General features: G+C 34.2%; 1 protein-coding gene across 5 annotated transcripts in view; it reads right to left on the minus strand.

Moving 5' to 3' along the window:
* LOC138935215 (atrial natriuretic peptide receptor 1) overlaps positions 1–26876 on the minus strand; it is an 85995-nt gene that overhangs the window by 9155 nt on the left and 49964 nt on the right. For all 5 annotated transcript variants that reach the window (XM_070299668.1, XM_070299667.1, XM_070299665.1 and 2 more), the window contains 9 exons: positions 26727–26804; positions 26379–26483; positions 25251–25494; positions 24583–24741; positions 15704–15780; positions 15345–15436; positions 4517–4666; positions 2139–2331; positions 460–634 (listed from right to left, as the gene is read on the minus strand). In XM_070299668.1, the coding sequence (XP_070155769.1) occupies positions 460–634; positions 2139–2331; positions 4517–4666; positions 15345–15436; positions 15704–15780; positions 24583–24741; positions 25251–25494; positions 26379–26483; positions 26727–26804 (1273 nt within the window). The remainder of the gene's footprint in view (positions 1–459; positions 635–2138; positions 2332–4516; positions 4667–15344; positions 15437–15703; positions 15781–24582; positions 24742–25250; positions 25495–26378; positions 26484–26726; positions 26805–26876) is intronic.

The raw sequence follows: 26876 nt of genomic DNA on the forward strand, positions 1-26876 counted from the left end.
AAGTTTATTTCAAAATATCTCGCCGCGTTTTTTATTTAATTCATGTTACTCGCGTGATATCAATCTGTAGCTCGCGCAGCAACTTTCGATAAATGCAAATCACGAAAATCGATTTGTAATAATAAAAAGTAAAAACGCTCGATTTATAACGCCGTTCTTTAAAGTATATCAAAAATATTCCCGATATATAACACGGACAACTAGAGAATCCATGAAGCAGTAATAAAATAGAAAAGAAATTTGGTCCTCGAACACAATTCGGATAAAATGATAATACAAGATATTCCAAAACTTTTGATCTGTCGCCAGAATTAAAGTTAAAAATTCTAGAACACACTTTAAATCGTACACAAATCATATAAAGATCCAATATTGGCACGGAGCCTAGGATCATGTTAAGACTAATCTTCTTCCGCTTTGCGTGAGCGGAGAGACATATGTGATAAAGTGTTGACTCACCAGAATGCATGCCAATACGAAGCTTCAATTGCTCGTTTGGCCTGTGGCGAATGCTGAACGTCATTACCGTATCCCTGAGAGCTAAGCTCATCCTCGCAATCTCTCTGGCGTGATTCATGCCGTTTCTCACTGGTAATCCCGATACGACCATATAAGCATCCCCTATCGTTTCTACCTGAAAAGGAATCGAGAGAAACTTTGCCTTGATAAAAAATGTAATATTAGAGGAGAGACCATACATATGAGAAAATATTTTTTATTATAAAATAATTATATATGTAATCATAGAGTTTAAAAAATTTTTTAAATTATTTTTAAATTATATAATATTTATTTATTTAAAATTGAGAGCATACTAAAAAAAGTATATAATTCTTCCGCAGATTTTTTTATATAAATGAATATAAATGAATAAAAAATTGCATAATATATATACGTATAATAAATTGCGAAATTGTTATGAAGTATTACATGAAAGTATAAATAGTAAATAAAAGTTTATATGATATTAATGCTGATATTCTAAAAATAAACAGAGAAAAAATAAGAATGTTTTTTTTATATCTGTGATTAGAAAAAAATAATGGAGGTCAGTAAAAGGTGTTGCAGAAAAATAGATATATATAGTCACGATAATCATACGGCTCTACCGTGCTTTGCATTAAGGGATGCTTCTTAGACTGTAAAAATATAAAAATGTTCTTCGAGAGAGAAACTAAGATACTGGCGCTTTTTTATCGGTTGAAAATTTTTCATTTTTTCGGACTCGTTTAAAAAACGATTCTTATTTCATTAATTAAATAATCTTGCATAAATTACACGCCTTCGTGCTTATTTACAAATTTTATGTCAATTATCGTAAATTTTTACGTATCGTATGCGATACTTTTTCCATCGTTTCCATCGTTTCCATCGTTCTAATCTTACAAGCTATTAGATGTGAATATTTTATCAGTAGGAAGATTCAGTTCCACGCGTATGCGAGAGTAATCGCGTTCTTTTCATAGAAAATCACTCTCGTAAGAAATCAAGGGCAATTTTTTCTCTGGAATTACCATGTTTATCTCTTTTTTTTTCGCATTGGCCTTAACGTATCGAATATCTCACGATAGACTCCAAATAACGCCACGTGGAGTACTTTGTAAATATAGAAATATCATAATTTCTTAGACTTGATTTCAATGAGATATACGGCGTGTGGGTTGAGCGGTAGATTATTCCGTGATGATCGTTTAATTTGAAAAAATTGTCAGAGAAAAATGCAAAAAAACAATCTCAGAGAAAAGAAAAACCGAAAGAAAGTGAAAGAGGGTCGTTGAGTACAAGTTTTCTAATTGAAAAAGTCAGACTCGCCAACGGGAAAAACTTGTCGAAACAATGAACGTTTTGTCCATCATTTCGATGAAACTATCCCGGAAGAAAACTTGGATATTGCGAGCACGTCACGTGCCGTCACGCGGGTTAGCAATACTTTGTTCGCGAGCAAAGGAACGAAAGTTTATCGTCATTCCACCGGTGCTGATGCAATATATTGTATATATATATATATATATATATACAATATATATCATGACTTTGTTACCACCTTTTAAAATATTCATTCCTTCGACGAAAGGTCGAATGAATCATTTCCATCGCTCCCCCGGATATGACGGTTAAAGCGGGTCAATACCACTCACCTTGTAGACATCGAAGTTCTCGATAATGGAGTCGAAACACGTATAGAGGTCATTCAGCAGATCGACCACCTGCAGAGGCGTGCTCTCAGCTGACAGACTCGTGAAGCCCACGATGTCGCTAAAGTAGATTGTCACTTGGTCGTATGTCTCGGCGATTACGCTTTGTCCGAGGATCAGCTGCGACGCCACCGACCTGCTCGCAGAACAAACACACGCCTTTCACAGACGACAGGAAACGAAAAAAGGTTGGAGGGACAATGGACAATTTCGAGGGGGTTAACGTGGCAAAATAATTTGAACACTCATTATAGCACTCTAGTTATTTCAAATTTGGTAGTAAATTTGTAAACTTAAATTTTTTCCCTTTTTTTTGGAGATATGAGAAAGAATAATTTTTTTCTTTCGCAAGCAACTTTTTTAGAAAAGATTGATTTTAACACGATGGTTTTTACCACGCGATATAAAACTGAGTTTCCAAAAGTTAATTAAAAAATGACCGTGCGCAAGATTAACGCTTCCCACACGTTCCTATTAGATTCTAGATTTAAAACGCAGTGAAAAAGTTTTAATTGACATATATGTATACTCTTTTCTTTGATCAAATAAAAAAATCAACACGCAGAGAGAAATTAAGGCAAATTAATAAAAATTACAGAGATCCTATACAATATGATAAACATTAACTATATACAGTTTTATATTACAATATTAATATAGATGTTACTACTTTTAAAATTCTGTAAAAATAAAAAACTATTTCATCAAAGTAAATGAAAAAAAAATATTGTTAACCACATAAAAGCACAATTCGAATCATTTCGCAAAGATCGATTTGTGCGATACAATAATGTATCATAATGCAATATCGATTAAATGTGACACGAGATGGCTCGCTATTACTGGTTCTCGACAAAAGAGTTATCACTCACGAGGGACAAGCGATGATAAAGTTTCCGAAGCTCTCGACAGAATTTTCTCGCCCATCCCTTTTATCTTCGTAAAGTTCATTAAGTTTCGCTCGTCCACTTGCTCGCGAGAGGTTACACAGGGTATGTTTAACTGCGCACATGCCGTAAAGAGAAATATTCTCGTTTAAAAAGCGAGTAAAGCCTCTTTCGGTCGCGTATATCCGCTCTCGTTTGATGAAAAAAATCTCCTCAAAGAGAAAATATTTTTCACGTGTTCGCATCGATATCACGGTATACTCGATCGATCACCGCGCTCATACGTAACGTTTTCAAGAAAATGGAAAAATCCGGCGTTGTATTACATCATAACGACTGTGTAATAATTATACCGATGACATGCCACTTGCATCGGGTTAACAAATCATTTCGAAGCTTCTTGCATTTTGCATTTATCTCAGCATTTGTCTCGCGCAACCTCGTATATAATGAATTAAAACGACACCCAATTTCTCGTATAATTAATCTCATCGCAGTTTCGCGGATTGTATTTTTCGATGGCGCTCTCGGAAAACTGTCCCCTCCGTTTCTTTATCGCTTCACACGGTTTTTTTTTTTTTTTTTTTTTTTTAGATCAATTTCAATTTCAAGGTTGACCAATTTTCGATAACTCTTACCGTTCGATCGCGACCTGTCGCGTGAGCAAATCGATCCGACCGATTTATATTATATTCGGACCATTTTCATCGCACAATTTCACGCCGGAAGGAATTTCTCCAACTGTTAATTTACGGTACGATACGTTTTTTGCATTTTGGTGTAAAGGCTATTTGATATTTCGATTATTATTCCTCGCATTTGCAGTAATTAGCGGTTTTAATATTCGGTAGAGTAAGCTCTCGTGCGCGTTTATATCCGACTGATTTACATGCATACGTATATTAAATTAACATATTTCTACCGACAAAGAGCCAAATAATAATTCACGTAGAAAAACGTCAGAGTGCTATTGCAGACACTGGCACGAAAACAAGTAAAAAATCAATTTATGCTGGTCACAATACATACAAATATATTAATATATATAAAAATTTTCAAATTCTGAATATAATTTAATTAATCAACTTGTTAAAATCAATCTAATAAATAAACAATCTTATAAAATTATTAACAATACCGAAAACATTTTAATGTTAGAAGAAAAACTCAAATAATATATCAGATAATATCAATGTATATGTAAAATAATGTGTAAAATAAATATTTTTTTACATAATAAAATACTCTTGTCAAATCAGGTATCTTTTGCGTCAAATTTGTTCAAAGTATCTGAATATAATATAGCTATCTGAATATTTACAGCCTTTTACCAAACACACAAAGTATACTCGGAATTCTCCGCAACAAATATAGGCGGACAATCTTGTTCTTTCTAAGACAGCTCTCTTTTTATTTACGTTTCACGTAACTTACTTTGGTAGTAGCTGGTAAAGAAGCTCCTCGCATTTACGTTTCTCCTCGAGATAGTCCGCCGTACGTTCCTCCACCAATGTTTCTAAATTTGTGGCGTATTGTTCCATGCGAGACAGCAAATTATCCAAGATATTGCTGCTTTCATAGTCTCTGAAACAAACAAACCAAGCGTACTTAATATTTAATTGTGATTTCGCGAGGAGGGAAAAGATGAAAGCGAGTAGTGGGTCGCTGAAAATATTCAAATCATGATATAAAATATTAAACTGGATATCGCCCAGTGGCATAATCGGATCCCAATAGAGCCGAATATCAATCGTGAACAATGACATGGAATCTTCTTCGATTTAATCCGTAAGCTATATCTACGCCGCTCGATTCACGAGAAGCATCCACATTGGATATATGGAGGATGGGATGAACCGCAATCGAGACACAGCGAGCCATCGCAAAGACAATAATCCAATCGCCGCGATTGCGGTCGGACAAACGTCATGCCTATATCACGCAAGCAGATATGAGAGACCGATATCGACAACTGTTTGTGATCTCGTGATGATCGACTCCTGTGAAAGCCATTACCAAAGTAACCAATTTATTTACAGATTATTGAAAATCAAATCATTTGAAAATTATATCTCGACAATCTTACAAATATTGAGATTGTTCATCTCGTTTTAATGATGAAGAGAATTATATTTCAAATCATTACCATAATTACGAAAAATGTTTTATATTTTTCCAACAGTAATATTACGCTTACATATATTTCAATACAACTCTTAGCATGATAAAAAAGAAACGTCTTATTCTGGAATAAGATTCTGCATCTCTTAACAAAATGAAAATTACTAAAAGAAAATTGCGACAAGAAGAGGCATCCATGATCGCGCTTGCTTTTCAGAAATAACATCACATCTCGATTAAAAAGCATGCAAAATTAATGAGTTGCTTTTTTTAAGTTCAGCATTCTCTTTGTCGCGAAACTTAGGAAATCAAATAAACAAAAAGCTTTGTGTTTTTCCAGTAAAAAAAAAAAAATTTAAGATGCAATAAGAATCGAGGCATTACACGATAAAGACAGATAATAGTAAAACAAATTTTCTCACAATTATTAACGAAAACTTGCAGTTAATTTATGAAAATTAATTATTTTTTAAAAGAATATTATTATAACACACACAGAAGATAAAAAAATTAAATGAGAAAAAAAAATAATAACTATCTTAATATGTCACGGAAAATATAATTTCTGCTATTTAAAATTATTAAATTAAAAACTATGACTTCTCCGAACGATAGAAATACTGATTTTCCATCGAAAATATATGAGTTTGAAGTGTCAAGATTTTTTCGCTAACTTTTATCGAGGAATGAACGGAATGTGACTATTTTTGATAGCAAGATATTATCTCTCAGGTCATCGGAGTAGACCGACTGATATAACACGCATTCTTGAGGCTAATAGAAAGGGACGCGTGAAAAATATCGACTTTCGCTAGAGTACCATTTAGTCGGCGTCGAACATTCGATTATCGATTATTCGGCCGAATTTCATTTGATAAAATACGCAAATTTTTCCTGCAAGAGGATTACAAAATGTAGAAAATACTGAGCGCGTTTATTTGCAAACTTTCTCGAATAATATGAAAAAGTAGAACGCGATTGTATTTTTCTTTTTCATTTAGCAATCATTCATTTAACTCTCATGAAATGTTATTAGACATTACATTACATTTAAGTTGTTTATTTTCACAATATAAATTCTCTCTTGAAAAACTTGCTTAACTCAATACGTCACATTACTTTATACATTTCTGACTCATTGAAATGCATAATGTTTGAAAACTCGCTTTGCGCATGCTACTTTACTTCAAAAATAAGCTATTTATCGCAAAGATGCATAGTAGAAGGGATAATAGTCCATTTTTTACAGCGTTTCTAATCCGTGTAAAAAAAAAAAGGACAACTTGACCTATTTGATAAAAAAATATTACATTTGTAAGCGTATGGTGTCCGCGATAAAAATAACTTTAATAGATAATTCGAATACTATCGATCTGAAAATGAGGCATGTTATATTTAAATAAACAAAAATTAAAAGAGCGATGCGAGATATATTTGGCTTCAAATATTTTTCAAGAAATAATCATTCATATTCATAAATATATACATATATATATAATTATATCGCAAGAAATGTGTATATAGCGACGCTAATATTTGCTTGCCTTGTCATTCGCGTAGTGGGAATCAAACGAGTAGCATGTGAATCGCTCCGTCTGTTCGTCGTATTATCTCTCGAAATACGATAGCGACAAGTACTACGAAATGCGATTGTTCTGTACGAACAATTGAAGATATTAATCGTTTTGTAAACTGATTTATATCGGAGCAATAACTAATAAATGAAGAAAACGGGAATAACATTAACCGGTTATTAATAATCAATTTAAAAGAGAACGAATATTTCACATATAAATTAAGTACAGTATAATAATATAGTAGTACATTTAATATATTGTGTAGGAGGAAAGAAATGTATTAAATATTATATTGTATTCGCCTTATTATGTTCGTGGCCTTTACATATCATGCTATCGTTTATACTTGCTGTGACCTTGTTAGGCTGCGTTCGGAAATATCACCCGTGTACACACGAGTGTCGTTCTATCTTTATTATTTACTAAACAAAGGTAGAACGATGCTCGGGTGCTGTTTCCGAACGTGCCTGCCGTTATTCGCGAGACGAGGCTCGAGCGAGCAGATAGGGTCGTGAAACGTTTCGCTATTATCTCGTTTGGATATTATCTCCCTAAATACGATTACTCCCTACAATGATTACAATTAGAAAGTTACAATTAGAAAGAATCAGTGTGATTAATTAATTACCGAAATTAGCAGATTATTTGATAGATATTTTTGTAGATATTTTATGTGATTAATAGACTTCAAGTACGCACCGAAGTGTGATATTATAATATGAGTAACGAAAAGTTGTGATATAGCGTTCTCGTTTAACGATAATAGATCTTCGGGATTTTCGCGTTTAAGAAATATACGTATACTGCGTATATACTGCGCGTATAATATTGAATTTCAATTATGTACTTTTGACGTTTCATCATGCATCTTAATTGATCATTAATTCGGTTCGAACGTTATCGGGATAAAAAGTCGCTGTCATTCTCAAATATTTTTCGATTATTGATGAAATGTCACAAGAGATGCGTCGATTCCAGTCGAGCGGCATCGCGACATGTTTAACTAGTTAATAAAAATATTAATCCACGAATTCGGCGTTTGCACATCGTTATAATTTGTTGAAATGTGATATTTATTCGATCGAAATCTGTGCAAATGCAATTCCAACCATATTTTCGAACAAATTCGCAAATATTTATTTTAAATTTTGATTTATTTTGTTTATGTCACAGTAAATGTACAATATTATAATATAACGATTTGCTTTAAAGATATGTTAAGTTATTTTTTATTAGTGACAGAAAGATTAGTTGTTATTTTATATATTTTATATATAAAAATAATATTAATGTTATATAATATACAGCGTATTCCTCTTTTTTATACAATAGTTAATTACGTTTTATTAAAATTATAAAATGTAAAAAAAGAGAGCTCAAATTTATCGTATAAAGTTTACGACACGCGAAATAGAACAACTTTATTAATAATTATGGAACTCGAAAACATTTAGATGTCGACGAGTTAATTTGTTGAACGTTAATTATTCATGTTGTTGAGTGCGTCGCTAATTTTTTGCACTATTCACACAAGCGGCAAAATTCGTTTCGTATAAAACTTTTCTGAGATGTTGAATAAATTCGTCAAGTTTTTTCGCGAACTACTTTCTAACAATATTTTCAAAAGAACTATAAGATTTTTGTTTCCTTTTCTAATCTTTTTCGTACCCTTAAAACAAAATTGTTTTAAAAGTCTTTCGAAAAGAATATCTTTTTCTTACTTAGTATAAACGACTTACTCTTTATTCCATATATAATAATTGATATTTTTAACTACGTTTGTGTTTCGCATTTGTAATGATATCATCCAAAAAATATAATTATTGCCGTAAAGATCAATCATATACATATAATCGGTCAGTAATGTATTTGTATTATATTTATTGGATTAAAACAATTAAGTAATAATCCCATAAATTAGCAATTAACAATATGATTGCGTATGAATTGATATTATTATCTAGAATTATATAAATATGTATTGTTTCATGTTTTCATAAATCGCTTTCATAAATGGAAAGAGCAATATAAATTTCCTCGTGCGGGTAGATAAATCTAAACTGAAAGCGAAGAAACCTGCTGCCCTACTCGTAATCCGTGACTGAAATGATACGCAAATTGTTCTACTACGTTCTGTTACAGTACGGCTACGTAATTTATGAGACGGAAAATTTCGCGGGAAATGTTCCTTCTCATACAAAATTATATCTACGCAAAATCCTTCGACTAACCTCGTAATATTAGCAAATTTTATAATATTATTATAATATTTTCAATAACGAAACAGTAGTAAATAAAATCAAATACATAGAACATAGTCATATAAATATAAAACTCGTAAAAGAGAGACAGTGACCATAGTATTGTATGTAAATTATACAATTATTAATTTTTTTACAATTTTGAAAAGAATAGCAGAAAGACGCCCATGTCAGTCATTTTGTTATCTGAGGAAATACGTTTTCAAAAGGTTTGCGTGGGAAGCTCGCATTTCACTTTGTAATCTTAACATCGGACTGGCAATTTTTGCAAGCTTGTTTTCGTAATTCCTTTAACGAAATATCGAACGTAATTATCTCGCTCGATCTATTTTGCGACTTGTAGCGTAGCACACGTGCGTTAAGTTAACGCCGAACCTATCCTCGACTACATAAAGTGCACGTAATTATGTAGAGTCGCATCATATAATCATCTTTCAAAGAGACACCGTAACTATGTTAGTTTGGAGAAATTGGTGTTCTACGCTCTCAGAATAAAGCTCAAACTCAATTATTGCAAAAAATGTCGCAAAATAATTTTGCGATAATTTTCACCAATGATTACAACCGATCAAAAATCTGTGAATAAAAAATATTCTAGATGAAGCTCGAAAGATCCAATCTATAGAGATAAAAAATAAAAATGTTTAAAAATTATATTTATTAACATACGTGTGTGTGTGTGTGTGTGTGCATGAACAGCATTTTTTCTCGCGGAAAGAATCGAAGGAATTAATGACGGCTTTCAAAAACGAGGATCCAATTAAATCCGTGAACAATATGTAATAAACAGTTTTGAAAATGTATTTCTATTTAAAAAAGCGAGTCTGACCATATCGACTATATATGCCACTTTCAAAGTTATAACTCGTTAGTGAAGTCGAGCGCGAACAACGCGTGCCGTATGATATACAAAGGAGAAACAAAGTGATGTTTGTGACATTGTACAAAAGCAACATGGAGCATACGTTGCATACAAGTGCACTGATAAATTGAGATATCTATCTCTCTCGCACAATTTTCTCACTGATACAAACTACAAGAAGACATTAAATATTTTCAAGCACATAAAACGAAAATTCCGAAAAACAAGGAGTATCAAATTGCCGATACGAAATTAAATCTTCGTTCTTATAACATATCCATCTGATAGACGAACTAGATTTTAATCAACGAAAAACCTAATGAATATAACATATACGGATGTGCTTAGTGATCAATCGCTCCTCTTTAAGCACATCGGCTTCTGTGCTGCAACAAAATCGATAGAAACTCGTCTTCATAGTGATCACAGCATATTATATCATTAATGAAATGCTAGCATTACGTAGAGAGTGCCTTTCCTAGATTGATTAAAAAATGTTTAATACGAATGGATTCTTTGAGAAAAATTTGTCTTGATAAAATCGTCACTTGCTATTTTTCGATTCTCAAATTTAAGTCTTAATTAAAGTTTCTATTAACAAGTATATCTTTTATTAATTAAAAAAAACAAAGAAAAATTTGTTTTATTCCTTTAAGTTTTAAAGCTTATATAAAATTCGCGTAAAAGTTCTTGCAAGTTAATATATCTTTGCAACGCATCTTTTTTTGCTAAGAAAATTCTTGCTAAGGAAATATATCGATTTCATATTCGCATCGAATACACTATCTTCTATTAAAATATCATTAATCGAAAAAAATTTATGACTCTCGCGTGATATGTACGCGAAAAAATAAAAAGAAGGATTAAAGAAGATACTCTCTGTAAAATGTTATGAAATATTTTCGATATCGATTTTATAGTTAGGAAAATAATATTATACAAGAGACACGAGTTTATAGCAGTTCTCCTTTGTGTGAAGAGGTATATTAGATATTCTTCGCACGCGTATTGCCACGCAGGCTTTATAGAATATGACGTGATTTATAATGTAATATCGACACGAGAGTTATGCATAAAATCCTAAGATTTCTTACGTGGGAGTCGATCCTCGTCTTAAAGGATTCATGGATGAAAATTAAATCTCAAGGAAAATTCTTGAGAACTATGGCCTGTCTTTAAAACAAAAATATCAACAATAACTCGTCATTACCGCGCAAAAACCTAGTCATCTAGATAATACATATATACATAAACTTAATTAAATTGTTATATTTTACGCAAGTTTGACGATAGCATACAAGAGAAGCGCGAAGAAAATTTTGCTCAGATCCGTGATATATGACGCTGGCTTCCTACGTGTTTCTTTCCACTTCTCTCACGTACGCTTTACAAGTTATCTAAATTTTTTAATTCCTATTTATCTCTCAATTTATCGTTCTCTCCCTCTCTTCTTTTTAATCTCTGTAACGCTTTGAAATTAATTTTATTGCTTTGAGATTATGCAGAAGTTATTTCCTTTTGTGCCTTTTCTATCTTTTCTGCCTTTTGGCCTTTTGATTCTTTCGTCTACCAGAATAATTTAATAACTCATATGAATAAAATCAAAGAGAAGCGAACATATTTCAGGAAATAAAATCGTGAGCAAAAAAATATAATGAAAAAAAAATATATAGAGAACATACATGGAATTGATGCTGTCGTATTTTTCATTTGGCCTCAATAATTTCGATACATTGGTCAAAAAAGAAACGCTTCGTTATCGGTAAAAGGATAATCCCTTATTTAACGACACATTTTTTTTTGGCCTCGATCACCTGATCGTACGGGAAGCTACATAACGACGACGTTTTAAAAAGCAAAGGCGACAATCGCGCGCGCGCGCGAGAGAGAGAGAGAGAGAGAGAGAGAAGGAGAGGGAGAGGGAAGGTCTCAATAATAAAAAAGAATTTTCATAAACGACGACGTTACCATCGTCGCGAATTCAGCTTCCAACGTGCTGATGAGCAAGCGAATCTCGACGATGTTATCGCCCATTTTAATCTACCACTGCCAATCACGTTGCTCGCAGCAGCATTGAACACCGAAGCCGCTCAATGCCTTTCGTATGCTATACATATCCGATCGCCTTTACACCGGTATTCATTCGAGAGTTGCACAGAGTGACGCGTTTCAATCGAGCACGCGGAATTCGGCTTGCGCGTTTTGGACGGGACGGAAAAATCGTGAGATGGAAATTCTCGTAATATCAAGTAAGCGAATGTAATGGAAAACTCTTTTGAAAAATACGCGCGTCGTAAAATTCACGAAAAAATATATCGGACAGTAACAGAAACGATGTTTCGAATTTATATGAGAATTGTGTATTCGGCAACCGTTATCAATTTTCTCTCTTTCTCTCTTCCTTTTTGTCTCTCGCGCGCGTTTATGTAATCTCGGTTGTATAAACATTATCAAGTGCTACGCAATATATGACAGTTTATTTCGTTAGCGGAAATTAATTGCTCAATTATTAATCCACAATAAAGCAAAAGCGCTCCATTTTCCATCGATCTCTGTTTGTGGTATGTTTTCGTATATTCATATGAGAATAGTTCGGAAACATTATTTTAATATTCGCGTATTTTGGGCGAAACAATGAATTGATCCAATCGACGGAAATGATGAAAATTTCGTCGTATATACTGAAAGATTCTAATATAATTCTAACTCTCGCAACTTGTTTATGTTGTGTGATTATTATAAATAAATTATAATTTTTATGGAATTGAAGAATGCGAGATATATTGTGATCATTAAAAGGCTTTATTATTATAACATCTTGTATTCAATCGAAAAACTTATCTTTGCTACGACACATTAAATGTATAGTTAATAATATATACAACAAAGACGAATATATACAACAAATTGATTCATATTATGCTAACATGTATATGCAACCACACGTGATAATTTGGCCTGCGGATAGTTCCGACATCAAAAAGTTTCATTCGCGAAATCCAATTACTTCAAATTTACACGTGACGCAAGAATTTGCTTTAATATAATATGTAGGTAGAGCTTATATACCATACATGTTAAGTTATTCTTTTTTATAAATATATGATATAATCAAGATTAATAGTAAAAAAGTTTTTGTTGTTATTCTGAAAAAAATTAGCTCTAAATTAATCAAAGAGTGCAGTTTTGAATTTTGTTTTAACACATTTCACAATTTCTGAATCAACAATAAGCTTTAGGTAGGAACTTTGAAGGGATTCTCCTAGTACAGTGCAATTCTGTAACAATCCGTAATGTTGTTGCAGCTTTAGAACTTTCACGAACAATATATTTCTTCGTAGAAATAGGATATATTCGAATTTAATTCTTACTTTAGATGATATATTATATTTATTTAGCCGCGTATGTTATAAAATTGCGACGAATTGCGAGTATCAAATATTTAATATCTTTAAATCTATCATTTTATACACTGAGTATATTATGCGATATTAAAAAAAAAAATGAGAGATAAAAATATTGTTTATATTATAGATGTAATACGCATTCAACTTACTATACACTAAAATAAAAAAAAAAAAAAAGATCAGCACGTTATATTATATACAATATATAATATTTATATAAAATTATATTTTCCATTTTTATTAAATTAATATATAATTTTAATAACAATTTTTGAAAATGTATGCTTTTCTCAAATTTCTAAAATTCTCATGAAAGTCGATCACCGACCGTCGATCTAATTCACGAGTCATCCGGGCGTGAAATCATCAAAAATAAAAATAAAAATTGTCGAGCGTTTCGATAAAACTACGTCAAAGTTAAATGAGATCGAAAGCTCTCGATCAGCCGCGGCGACGAGCCGTCAACCGAAACAGCCGTCCGTCGAAGATATCGGACGAATGTTGATTAAATCGTTTTCCCATGAGATTGAAGAATCCTTATACGATTTAGATTTCAGCGCGTCGTGAATGCAAGATGAGAAAAATTATGCTTATAAAAATTATGCAAAGCAACGATCTCATCTTTTTTATACCATTCTCTCAACTATCTTTCTCTTCTTCTATACATTTTCTCGCAAGCTCACCGTCGACTTTAATCATAAAACAACGATAGAGAATTTAAAAAATTTCCATCTCCTCTCTAAGGGAACACGCTTGTTCTAAACCTAAACCTATAACTTTTCTGAAAAAAATAATCTTGCAGATGATTCAGCCGTAACGTCTTTTATTTTTTTATGGATCTCGGAGAAGAGTCATCGTGCGCCTAGTAAGCGAACACAATTTTCCTCAGCGAAGAAGAACAAATCGAGCGAAATTTCGCTCCCGGTGATTGATCGCTGGTAACAGCAGGGCTCTTTCGTTTTTTCTTCCGACTGGCATTCACTTTCCCGTCCGCTCGACTCGGCCTCTTACCTTTTCCGCCTATTTCTTGGTTTACCATTCTTTCATGAAACACGCTCAGCCATCCGAAAGCTACTCTTTCTCGTGCAGTTATTGATCTATCGAATTGGTGCGCCTGAACTCGTCGGTTCCTCTCTTGGATTCTCTCTGAACGAGTATGAGATGATGCATGCACAGCGTCCGGAAGGTCAATAACTATGACAATATCTAACCAGAAGAAAAGGGAAGAAAGAGAGAGAGAGAGAGAGAGAGAGAGAAAAGAGATGACTAGCAGCCTGCAGAAGAAGAGAAGAAAAAAATATTCACAGATATATCGCGAGTTTATGTCGGCAAAATAACCTTTACAATTTGCCGAGTTGAATACGAACGACGAGACTATACGATGTCACTGTGCCATAGATCGCACACAATTAGCCATCTGGCAATTCGTTTGACCTAAATCACATCCGTGAATCATCCTGAATAGTAGGAAAGACAGGATTGTTATTCGGCTACAGATTAATATCCGAGCATACATGTACATACGTATAATATTGAGTATACAATCGTCGTCTCTGCTGACATCGCGATATCGAAGAAAACCGTCACCGTTTATCGATATTTCCGATATACGTTGACATTCCGCGTAAATGTAATCGGCAGTCACGGTAAAAGCGACAAAACGGAAATAGCGTTAGACGGACCTCGCGATGATGCAGTTAATGCATTCTCTTGATAGTTCGAACGCGTTACAGTTCGAGTTTTATGGCACTCGCGTTATCGTTACGCCGGACTCGAAGTTTATCGGTGCTCTAAAAAGCGATATACGCGTTTTTTTATCGCGCTTGGATACGCAAGCTTTTAGCTTAATAAGAGAGAGAGAGAGAGAGAAAGTGGATCATTAAAATTCGCTCGAGGTCCTGCTTTCAGTTGCCCGCCGAATTACGTGACATTTCTAATGTCAGTATCGACTTAAGCACGATTAAAAATTGCTGTCCGCTAAATCGCAGAAATTAATAACGCGAATGACGTAATTGAAGCGAAAAGATTACTTACTTATTAATTTTACGAATGGTCTGCTTCAGCGCAGGAAAATCCGGTCGGTCGGCGGAATCTTGCGCCCAACATCGTCTCATTAGCGTAGCTACCTGTAAAATCAAAATTTATACTTTCTTAATCTTGAAAATTTATGCTTTCGCGTAAAAACCATTTTAAGAGAAAAAAATGACTAATTCGCAAATAACAAAAATTATTTACGATGCCTCTCTATTTACGATAATAACGCGATAATTGTTAATACTAATTTAATTATTATATGTAGATAAATATCATATAAATATTATATATATATATATATTTCGAAATATAAGCACAAATATACATGTGCAAGCATATTTAAAATGCTTGATATTTACCTCTTCTTCGACGGTAGCGTCGTCAATTACAGGTCTTAAAGGTGAACCGCCACCTCTTCTAACGCCTTCTATTATTTCTGTAACAAAGAGGAAGTATGTGTCGTGCGATATCAAAATTCACAAAGTAATGTAGAAGGAAAATATCTCTCCGTAAAGAGCGCGGAGGATAATTCGCTCGTCGAGCGTAAGGATATCGATTACGGCGCGCCCCCGCTACGAACAGCGTGGTAACGTGTTAAAAGACAATTAATGAAATGCCATAAAATATTCCGCAAAGTTGTAATTACTCAGAGTTGAAGCAACTCCGCACGCAATGGTGCGAATCCTACTTTATCCTCGAATCAGTGAAATAGCTTTACGTTACGTCGGACGGTCCGCCTAGCGCGAGGAACTTTCTCCTTCGTCGGCCTTCGCGAGCGAGCTTCACTACTATCTGCATATAACGTTTTGAAAAGTAGCCGCTTACACAAGCTTCACGATTCACCATTCGATCTTTTCGAATACAAGATCGTTCGTATATCAACAGCGTATTATATCCAATCCGCATAAATTTTTCAATGAGATACGTTTATACATCTATAGACATTTCGATAAATCATGAAACTGTAATACTCTTTCTTTTATCGCGAAAATAATTTTTCCATCGAAGAGAAAAGAAGATATTGATTCCGTAACTTGAATTGATTCTGATTTTTAGATGCTCTTTTATTTGCTTAAGATATAATTTATTATTATTTGCCGCAATATATGTAAATTTATTTTCACAAAAGTTATACTACGGTATACAGTGCGCGATTACACGCATGAGAATAAAATTAATAAGCGAAATTTGACATTAAATCAAATTAATGAATATAACAGCATTTCGCGAATGTGTGAGTCCACGTATATAATCCAATAAAACAATTTATATTTCCAGTCACGCATATTGATTTTATGACAACTAGAAATTTTATCGGGACGTGATAGCGATCAACTTATAATAACGTATCCACGATATTTACGCTCCTATCAAAATTATCGACGTAATATCCATTTCACAGAATCGTGGAATTGGGTAAATGGTTTTCAAGTATCACACCAGCACACAAAAAGAAATAGAATCGAGATAAATCAAGGGACAAAAGGAAGTATAATTGTGATATTGTCTCGGTAATAATGGGATTTATATCTAACTTATATATAAAAAGATACAAAACCAGATTTCCCTTGTAAATTACATCATAGCTTTTTTTTATTAAAAATAAAATTAATCTGATTATTTAATTAGAAGATTACGTATACATCAATGCAAGCTAGTTATCACGATTGAAAAAAAGCGATTATAACAGTACATTTACGTACGAACATTGATTCATGCTTCTACTTATTCTGCATTAAGTAACATCTCTTTAGCCTTAGTTCTTCTTTATGTATAATAATATACATTTTTATGTAAAACAAAATTAATGTTTTTTTTTTTGGCAAATTTATTGTTGGACATGACGAATGTATAAATAATACGAAATATTGAAATTACAAGAATTTTGCAACATTTCGAATTTTGCCTAGGATGAGATTCGATAATCTATATATAGAGAAAGGAAATATTTATAAGCACTACTCCACACACACAGAATCTCCAAATACGTTCTAGTTTAACTCCCGCATATCATCTATCGTCACACGTTACGCTCCATAAATTTCCATCTGCGAAATCAATGATATCACTTGCGTTAAAAAAAGATCAAATGAAGAAAATTAAAAAGACAACGTAAAAAACAATTTTGTTAAAAAACCAATAATTATATTCACAGTAAAAACATATAAAAAATACAAATAATATACGTAACATATATATATATATATATATATATATATATATATATAAAATAGAATAAATTAAAATAATAATATAATAATATATATCTCAAATTGATTTCCCTTAATTATAAAAAATTTTATAACATATCTCCAAAGATACTAACGAATTTTAATAAAATTTTAGTAAAACACGCCGACGTTCATTAAAAGCAAAAGTTCATTGAAATTCGGAATTCATTGCAAAACTGTCAATCATTTCCATGCAATTATAATTACGATCATTATTCATCATTGGATATTTTGCGAAATTTCTTTGACAATGTAAAATCGGTATAATTTATAATGTATGTACATTCCATTGGAAATATCTCTCATGACGGAACTCACGCTGTGAAAGCATTGCAAAACTGTCTAATTTTGTCCGAGGTCAATATCGGACGTTATATTCCGACGGATTCGTCCTCGAATGGGTGGCGCCCGCATAAGTACGCTCAAGACGTAATTGATTGGGTATCGAATTCGATCACGACGCGACGGGAAACTAAATCCGCGTCGCCGTCGCGCAAAAAGGACACGTACTGTGCCTGTAGATGTCCTCGAGGTATATGCTGCAAGACTCGCAGTTGAGGGTGCAGTGAGGCCTGCGGACCTCGAGCAGGGGACTGACGGCCCTCCTGGGACTGGCCCCGCCGTCGGGACTCGTCCCCGGCATCGGCGGCAAAGATAGACTACTCGTACTCGAAGTGTTACTCCTCTCCGCCATTCCGCCTTTGTCCTTTGGTCGTCGATCAAGGGAGAACCAAACTGTCTCGCCGGACAGCCCTTGAAAATTTATCGTCGCGATTTCTCTTTCCAATCTCGCTTTCTCTCTTGTCTCCTTTTTCTTCCGTTAACCTTGCGATTTTGCCACGTGCGCACGCACGAGGCAAAAACCGTATTATACAATACATCCGTCAAATCGGCATATCCGACAATACGATGGAATTTCATAGATAGAAAGAATTTGTGATTCGCGCGAATACGAGATTTGTCCGCGCAATCGCAAAAATGTAAGGTCGAACATGTTAATATAATAGATCATGTGTAGAAAGTTAATTCGTGAATGTATCGCTATTTGATGAACGGAATTGATTAAAAAATGATTTCCGATCGTTGCAACGTGAGTTGAAACAAAAGAATGTAAATATAGATAGGAGAATTGAAGGGCATTTATGCTCTTTGGACCATGTCACCAAGAGCAAATATAGAGGATGTGGGCAGATACAGGTTGTATATCTTCGCGTGAATGTTATATGTCATGCTGTTACAGAATAATTTTTACACAGTAATATCTACCGCGTATTTTTATTTTTCCTACACGTGTATTTATCTTTTTTGCAATAAATGTAAAATTTAACAAAAATTTAAATCATTAAAATATCAGTCGGTAAATTTATATCACACATTTTTTGAAAATGCTTATGTTGTATATATTGTATATAATATATAAATAGGCATAATGGTATATTTTTTCATTTGTTTATCTTCGTATCAGGGCTACAAGCATATTTGTGTGCAGAATTCATTTTCTTTGCCGTTTATAATATGCAAAAGAAAATGGAGAGTATTCAACGTCTTGAGTATCCGTACAGACTATTAAAACGTTTACCCTATTCTCTTCCAAGAGTGCACATATAGTATATATTTACTTTATGTCTATTAGAAGCTCACATCACTTTGCGACGAGTTAAGATAATATTTATAAGGTATCTCGTGCATTTTGTGCTTCTTATTCGTTTAAAAATCAAATTATCTAATTTTCTTTAATCTCTCTAATTTCGATTAATATTATTAATAATAATTGTTTACAATTGCTCTTTATTATTTTCATGACGATCAAAGAACACAAATGACAGTCATGATAACGATTAAAATAAATGAGTAATTAGCGAATGGAAATTCGTTAAAATTAACTGACATTTCCGCGAAAAGCGACTGTTTTGTTAGACTAAAAATATGCGTAATATTTAATATTTATCGAAATCTATCCTACGCGCGCGACATACAAATCTCATTTATAAAAGTTATGTTACATACATATAATTCCCTAATTAATGAAGCTTTTAGCCGAAAGCGCATTTTCGAAGCGCTCGTGCATGAAATGACAGCGCGATGATCATTTTAAAGTTTAATTCGCATATAATGATATTATAAGAGTGATTTATTTGATAGAATTTTGCCGGGAAGTTACGTCTCGATGGCCTTGAATCGTCGATCTCGACTTTGATTTTTTCCCCCCAACCCAACTCCTTCCCACATCTCTATCCGATCATTTTACGACCAACGACCCTCTTTTCGTTTCACGAGGTCATTGCTTTCGATATTTTGCTAAGAGAGACGCACCAATTTGCGTGAGTATAAACACGATCGTTAGAAACAGATTATATAATAGCTGTTTAATTTATCATCTTTGAAAACTTGAAAGAGAATAGATTTTCTCACACGGCCACTTCTAACTTCAAATGAATAAGAGACTGAAAGATAGAGATAACTAAAACTCAGCAAGAGAGAGAGAGAGAGCACATTTTCGAAAGCGAATAAACTTGAGGAAAGAGTAACAAACCGTTTGATTGTAACACTTAACGAGCAAATAATTCTCTTGGTCGCAATTAACAACGAAAAACTTTCCGGAAGTCACACGGGCAGGTCATTCGATCGTTGCTTCCGAAGTCTAAGTGCTACCACTGTCTCTCTCTCTCTCTCTCTCTCTCTCTCTCTCTCTCTCTCTCTCTCTCTCTCTCTCTCTCTCTCTCTCCCTCTCTCTTTCCTTAACACTGGCTTTCGACGCATTCAAGCACACGCGCGTTTCTGTCGCTCCATCCCGGCCGGGTCCACTCCGGGTCTTTGCCTTTATGGCACAATCGACCCCATCGAATTTTGCTCTTGTATTACGTACACCGGGTTTTAACTTCGACCGCACCATCAGTTACAGGAGACACGCCGTATTTTCCACAGGAAAATACACGCGCGTCTGCTGAATAACAAATCGTTTAAGAATGAGGGGGAAACGAAATTGTTTCCCTCGTATTGCTTTCTATTGTCGGTTTTAGCCAAACACGTCTTGCCGAATTAATGACCGCGAGCTACGAGCTTGTAACCTCGATTCCGCCATCAAGCGAATTAGCGCGAACGCTCTTCACCTAGTTATTTCGCGGGAAATAAAGCCGGGATGTGAGTGAAGTATTCACGAGAGAGGTACGAGAAAGATGTGTTCGTCATCTCGTTAACGCGGGGGATATATAATTATAATTATTATATAATATATAATGTCCATTTTTACTTCTTGATATACATTTTTCGATCGTTTTTACACTTTTAAGCATTTTTATTTTTACTTTTACGAAAAATCGTGATTATTTACATTAAAATTCTAGATATAAAAATTTGAAGCGATTTTTCATCGTAAACGATAAGAAATTACAGATATTCTTTATTAAAAAATTCTTCACGAAAATCGTTGTCTAAATAAAAAATTTACTTCCGACTTCGAATATAAATGCATATAATACTCTCCTTTAAAGAGAAGTTATATTCTCCCCAAGGAAATTCTCGCAAGTACTTTTTTTTTCATCGCGGTTGCATAAATAAGAATCGCGGATGAGAAACTTTGGACATAACGAAAGGAAGAAGAACATAAGAGAGGAAGATAAGAAATAGACATTTAAATGCATTATAATTTCATACTATCGTAAGCATATAATGCGCATAGCAACGGCAGAATAAACGGAGAATCTCTCTGTCGCGATAAAAACAAGATACATATGTATATCTAGAGCAATATACAGGGCAAAAGAATAAAAGTTTCGTTTGCGCGTGTATGCGCAAAAATGGCAGGAAACAGAAACGAAAATATATAAAATGCTCGAACGTGTGTGTGTGCTTGCGGCCGATGAACTCGAATGTGATGGAACGCGCGACTCCGTTACGATCCGTCTGATCCATTGTACGATGCATCACTTGTCGGATGCACTACGAGCACTATCTCCTGGAGATCTCGGTCGAGTCTCCCCTACGTCTATCCGTAGATCGTATTCGCGTAACCGATGAAACCGCATAGTGGACGATACAACGGTCGAACGTAAAGTTGAATCTGTGATCAGTGATTCAGGTAAACGGATGATCCGACTGCCGTTAATCCGAGTCGTAAATTTATATCGGAAACTCCATAAATTGGAAGGAAACTTTTAGCCCCGCGGCGAGTTCACACATTTAACGATTTATTTTTATTCAATTTTACAGAACGGAGAGATACCGAGTTATTTTCTCTAATCAAAGATTTACTTTTAACCCCGTCGATGAGAGTTCACTTTTACACACAATCGCATATCTTCTTTTTTTCTGTTTCTCTCTCTCTCTCTCCCCTTTTTTTCGAATAGAGTATCTCCAACACAATTATAAAGATATATTTTTTCTCTTTAATAGTTTCTTCTCCAACATTTCAGAAATTTACTCCCTTCAATAGTAAAACTTTAACACAATCGGAGCTCTATTTCCTCTAGTGGGAACCCTCTAACACGGTCAGTGGCCTCTTTTCTCTAATACGGTCATCGGGATTTATTCCGTGCGCATTTTCCTCACGTTCCGCTGCGATAAAATGATAATTGCTTTCGCGTGACTGTAATGCGGATATTAAACGAAGGTACGTCGACCTCTGCAGACTCTGTTTTTGTATTTCGGGATCGGTCTTATGCCGATGATGATTAAACGATGACAAAACATGCGAATGATCTGCAAAGTTTCACGCAACGTCATGTTCGCGTGATCACACATAATTGAAAAAAAAAAAGGGAAAGAAAGAAAAAAGGGAAAAACACAACGCACGGTATGCACGCACATTGTTGTCGGATATGCCGCTCGGCAAGGAATTTCTCTTCATTTAAACAACACGTACGACTCCGTTATTAGGCCGTAAATTCGGTCATAAGTGGTGCCCGCTGATTTCACTCCCCAAGAATGTGTTTATATATTAGAACGAAGAGAAAGAGTAAGAGAAAGAGAAAAAAAAAGAGAGAGAAAGCGATATCGAGATAAATCTCTGTGGAGCGCGCGCGACAGCCGCGTGCGTTCTAGGACGCGTGAGAGCCTCGACTGAGCTTTCGGCATGCTCCTATGGAACTCGCGACACATTCCATCCTGCGATCGATCCTCGTGGACAAACCGACAGCTTGCGAGCTTGCGAGAACATCGTTACCGATTGTTCGCCCGTCGATTCTGCCTGGAGAAACTCGAAACGCGGCGAGCTTCGACGGTAAAACTCGATGGTTCTCCTGTCTGACCATAAAGTATCGATATCCACTGAAAGCTCGAGTTTGATCTCAATATAATGGATGCGATATCAAATTATCGACGCGTCTCGCTACCCTCCGGAGAAAAGATCATCGATCGGACTAAGACGCGCTTGCAAACTGCGTTACCAAGTCCTGTTTTCACCTTTTATCATATTACCCGATAAGATATCTGCGTCAATAAAGATTTTTCGGATCGCATATATATATATATTTATAACTTATCTAATTAATATCTCTATTTTATATTTTATCAATAAAAATTTGTAGGCAGAAGCAAAATTAAATATTCTCTATTTTTTATGCAGTCAAATCCAGATAAGAAATAAATCTTTGATAAATCATTGGACAATAATCTTCAATTTTATATTCTTGAATTTTGACAATACGTAGTGCAATTTTTGCGACGATGAATATATTTACTTTACACGATTTAAACAGCACGTATCACTTGCTATCTGTTTATCACGTGCTCGACTGTCGATAACAGACTGTATAGACCCCAACGGGAGCTTGCAAGCTCGCCGTTCCAATCAATAAGATTCCTTGGAAAACTTTAGTAAGCCCTGATACACTCGCTTGGCGGCCGATAAAATGGTGAGCCAAAAATCTCTGCTTATCAGCAGGCAAAGAGCTCATTTGAAAAATTGCTTATAATATTTATGCTATCATTATTAATTCAAATTATATTGGAGAGATTATGTAAAAAAAAAAAAAATCGCTATAAATCACTATAAATTATATTATATAAAAAGATTTCATGAAAATACAATCTAGTTTTTCTCGCATAATTTAAAGTTTTCAAAAGAAATATATTTATCATAAAAATCTCTTTGATAAATCGGAAAAATGTTGAGTAATTAAAGTTGCAACACGCGATACGTTTGCGATCTCGTATCGGGGAAAGTATTATAATTTCTGCTATATGTTTTGCAGCTCGCCTAACGTGAAAAATTCAGAGAATTATGTCGTCATTTATTAGAATCTATAGATTATCGTAAGCCAAATCCTAACATGCGAGCCATTACGAATCGCGTCACGCGACAGTACGTATTCGTGATTAAGCTTTAAAACATACATATATCTGACTCTAGAAACAAGAGCACAAAAAGTCGATATTATGTGTGTGGTAGAGTATAAGTAGTTCCATATCGTGCACGAGATTAAAGTTTTTCCGTCAATCACACGGATTAAAAAACCCTAAAGGTAAATGAGAAGCGAGAGCGTTTGCAAAAATGACTGCCGGTACTTTGGATAAATAATCATCTCAATTTTAATCCATTCTGTCCGTCATTTAATTCATTTCCATCATAAATAGTAACTGTGTCCACAGAAAACACAACATCTTACCTTTCTGATTTTTATCATTTTTGCGATAATATTGAAATTGTAATAATTTAGGCAAGCTCAATTTTTAATATTATAAACACATGAAAAAATAAAATCTTTACATTCTTTAATTAACGTAATATATATTTTCTCATATTAATATAACAAAACAAAACAAATTTATTTATAAAATTATATCAATTTCGATCTTCGCCGCTGCATCATCTTTTCTATATATAACATAACATATTGCACAATCAAGTTTATCTTTCTGTTGTTTATTCTAATAACTGTGATGCAAATTGTACATATCTAAGATACGATATTAAAGTAGGCCGTCTTTGTTACAACGCGTTAAAGAAAACACAACAAGAGGCAATTGCATGTATCCCGCGATTATTCCGAATGACGTTAAAGACTCACCCTTCGGAGAAAGGTTGTTATTGTCTCCCAAGTAGAATGGCCCTTGGCGCATCACGATCTCGTGAACGATTATAGCGAAGCTATATACATCGCCTTTCTGAGTGCCCTCGGGCGGCCGTCTTTCCATTCTCAGCAGCTCTGGTGCTGTCCACAGCTGTTCTGCAAATACCAAATTTCCTGCTCTAAAAAAAGAAAAATCAAAGTCCCCGAACGATTCAATCCTTTTTCCTTTTATTTTTTCGGTTTTTGTTTTCCTGATTTTTTTGACGTGTTTTGACCGTTATTGCAAAAACACGAATATTATACGTCAAGATAAAAAATATTCATCGTTAAAAACTCCCGATATACGTAATAAACAATAAACCATTAACTAAACAAATATCTTTCTCTGCAGTACGTACACTTTATCATAAATATCTATGCATATACGAATGTGTACGCAATGAAATAACCATCTCCAAATATTGTTCTATCGCGTAATCAGGAATTTTGTACGTTTACTCCAAATATTATCTCGTTTCTCGCTCGCATTCCCTCACACATTCTTCTTTTTGCTCGCGTTATCCGCACGCGCTTGAAAAATATTTAACGTTACAACTATGTTTCTCACGAAAAAATATCATCGCACGCGCGCTCGAATGTATAGTTTAATCCACATAAACACATACTTCTCCAATAAGCGTAGCTGTTTCTGTCGACGTCCTCCTCCGCGTTCGTTCTTCTGAGCTCGTGCAAGCCAAAGTCGGCGATTTTCAGGACGAATCGCGAATCGACCACGCAGTTTGAGGACTTGAGATTACCGTGACTCTTGACCTCCGATGCGTGGAGATACGCCATGCCGCGGACGATATCGTGTATCAGGGATCCCCTGAACACACGATCGAGCTTTATCTGCTCGTTCTCCAGTATATCCTGCCCGACAGCAAAAGATAAATATAATAAGGCGCGTTTAAATCTATAGGATCGATTCCTATATAACTTTATATCTCGATCAATTGCTCCCCAATATATCGCAGGTTTCAATAATATTGTTATAGATACGTTATAAAAATATACGTTTTGTTTTAATAAAAATATTTATACATATATATATATATATATGTACGGTTTCTCCGATCAATTATATACAAATCTATTTTTATTCTTGTTAGTGGAAACTGCAAAGTGATGATGATTCAATCGAATACTTAAAGTTCCAGCATAAGACAAGACAGGTATAAAGTGGAGCCCTTTTGTTTTGTACATAGAATGCTTGCGATGCATAGACGAACGCATTAACGGTATGCGAGCACTAGCTTGTCAGTGCAAATTCCTTCTCCAGATCAAAGCACGTGTACATATGTGTGCTTGTATGTCGCACATCGTTTCAGTATTGTATAGATACATGATATTATAGACTCAACAATATATGGTATATGTTATAATATGATTCATGTGACAAATTAATAATTAATAATTAATAAATATTCTAAAAATATTAAGAGTTAAAAGAAAAATCATTTCATTTTTTCCATTTTCAATATTATAATATATCTATTTAATAAGTTTCTAATTAATATTCTGTTACCAAGTTTCACTCAAAATTAATTATTTCAATCAATTATAAACCCTGGTGCTTCGATATTTTTATTGAAAATTCTCCATATTCGCAGATTGTAATTAAGATTAAATTTGAATTGCAAAACATTCAGCAGGAATACACATTTATCCATATCGTTTTAATTCTATGACATATAGAATATTATATTATCTCAGTTGCTTATCAAAACTTTAATTCAAGATACAGCATTTCTCACCTGAAGAGATCCCTTAGGGCAATATTCGGTTAGGAGGCAACAATGGGGTGGCTCGAGACAGGCACCGTAAAATCGTACAAGATGATCATGCTGGAGATCCTTCATCTGTGAAAGTCACCAAAATCACCACTCATATGAATTATAGCCTATTACATGCAATACCGTATTCTGGATAAGAAATTACACACGAAAAATTATTTATCAAGGATTGTTATTAAAAGAAAAGTAAGGATATATCCTGGAGTTTTGTCAAAAGATTGCTTTTAACATATTATATAATATCAAAATTGACACGCGATATATAGCTCATATAAAGATATGCATTATTTGCAAAGTCAGTTTACTTACCCGCTTTAATTCGAGCAATAAAGGCCTGGATATCTCAACTTTGTTTCTCGGTATATGTTTTATAGCGATTTTTGAGTTCTGAAACAAATTGCGATTTTACGGTCAACGGAATTATTGACAATCCTTCGCGATTGCCTCGAAAACAGTCCG

Source organism: Polyergus mexicanus, unplaced genomic scaffold (assembly GCF_030449975.1).
Source record: "Polyergus mexicanus isolate NDT 795.1 unplaced genomic scaffold, iyPolMexi1.0 SCAF_7, whole genome shotgun sequence".
Lineage (NCBI taxonomy): Eukaryota > Metazoa > Arthropoda > Insecta > Hymenoptera > Formicidae > Polyergus > Polyergus mexicanus.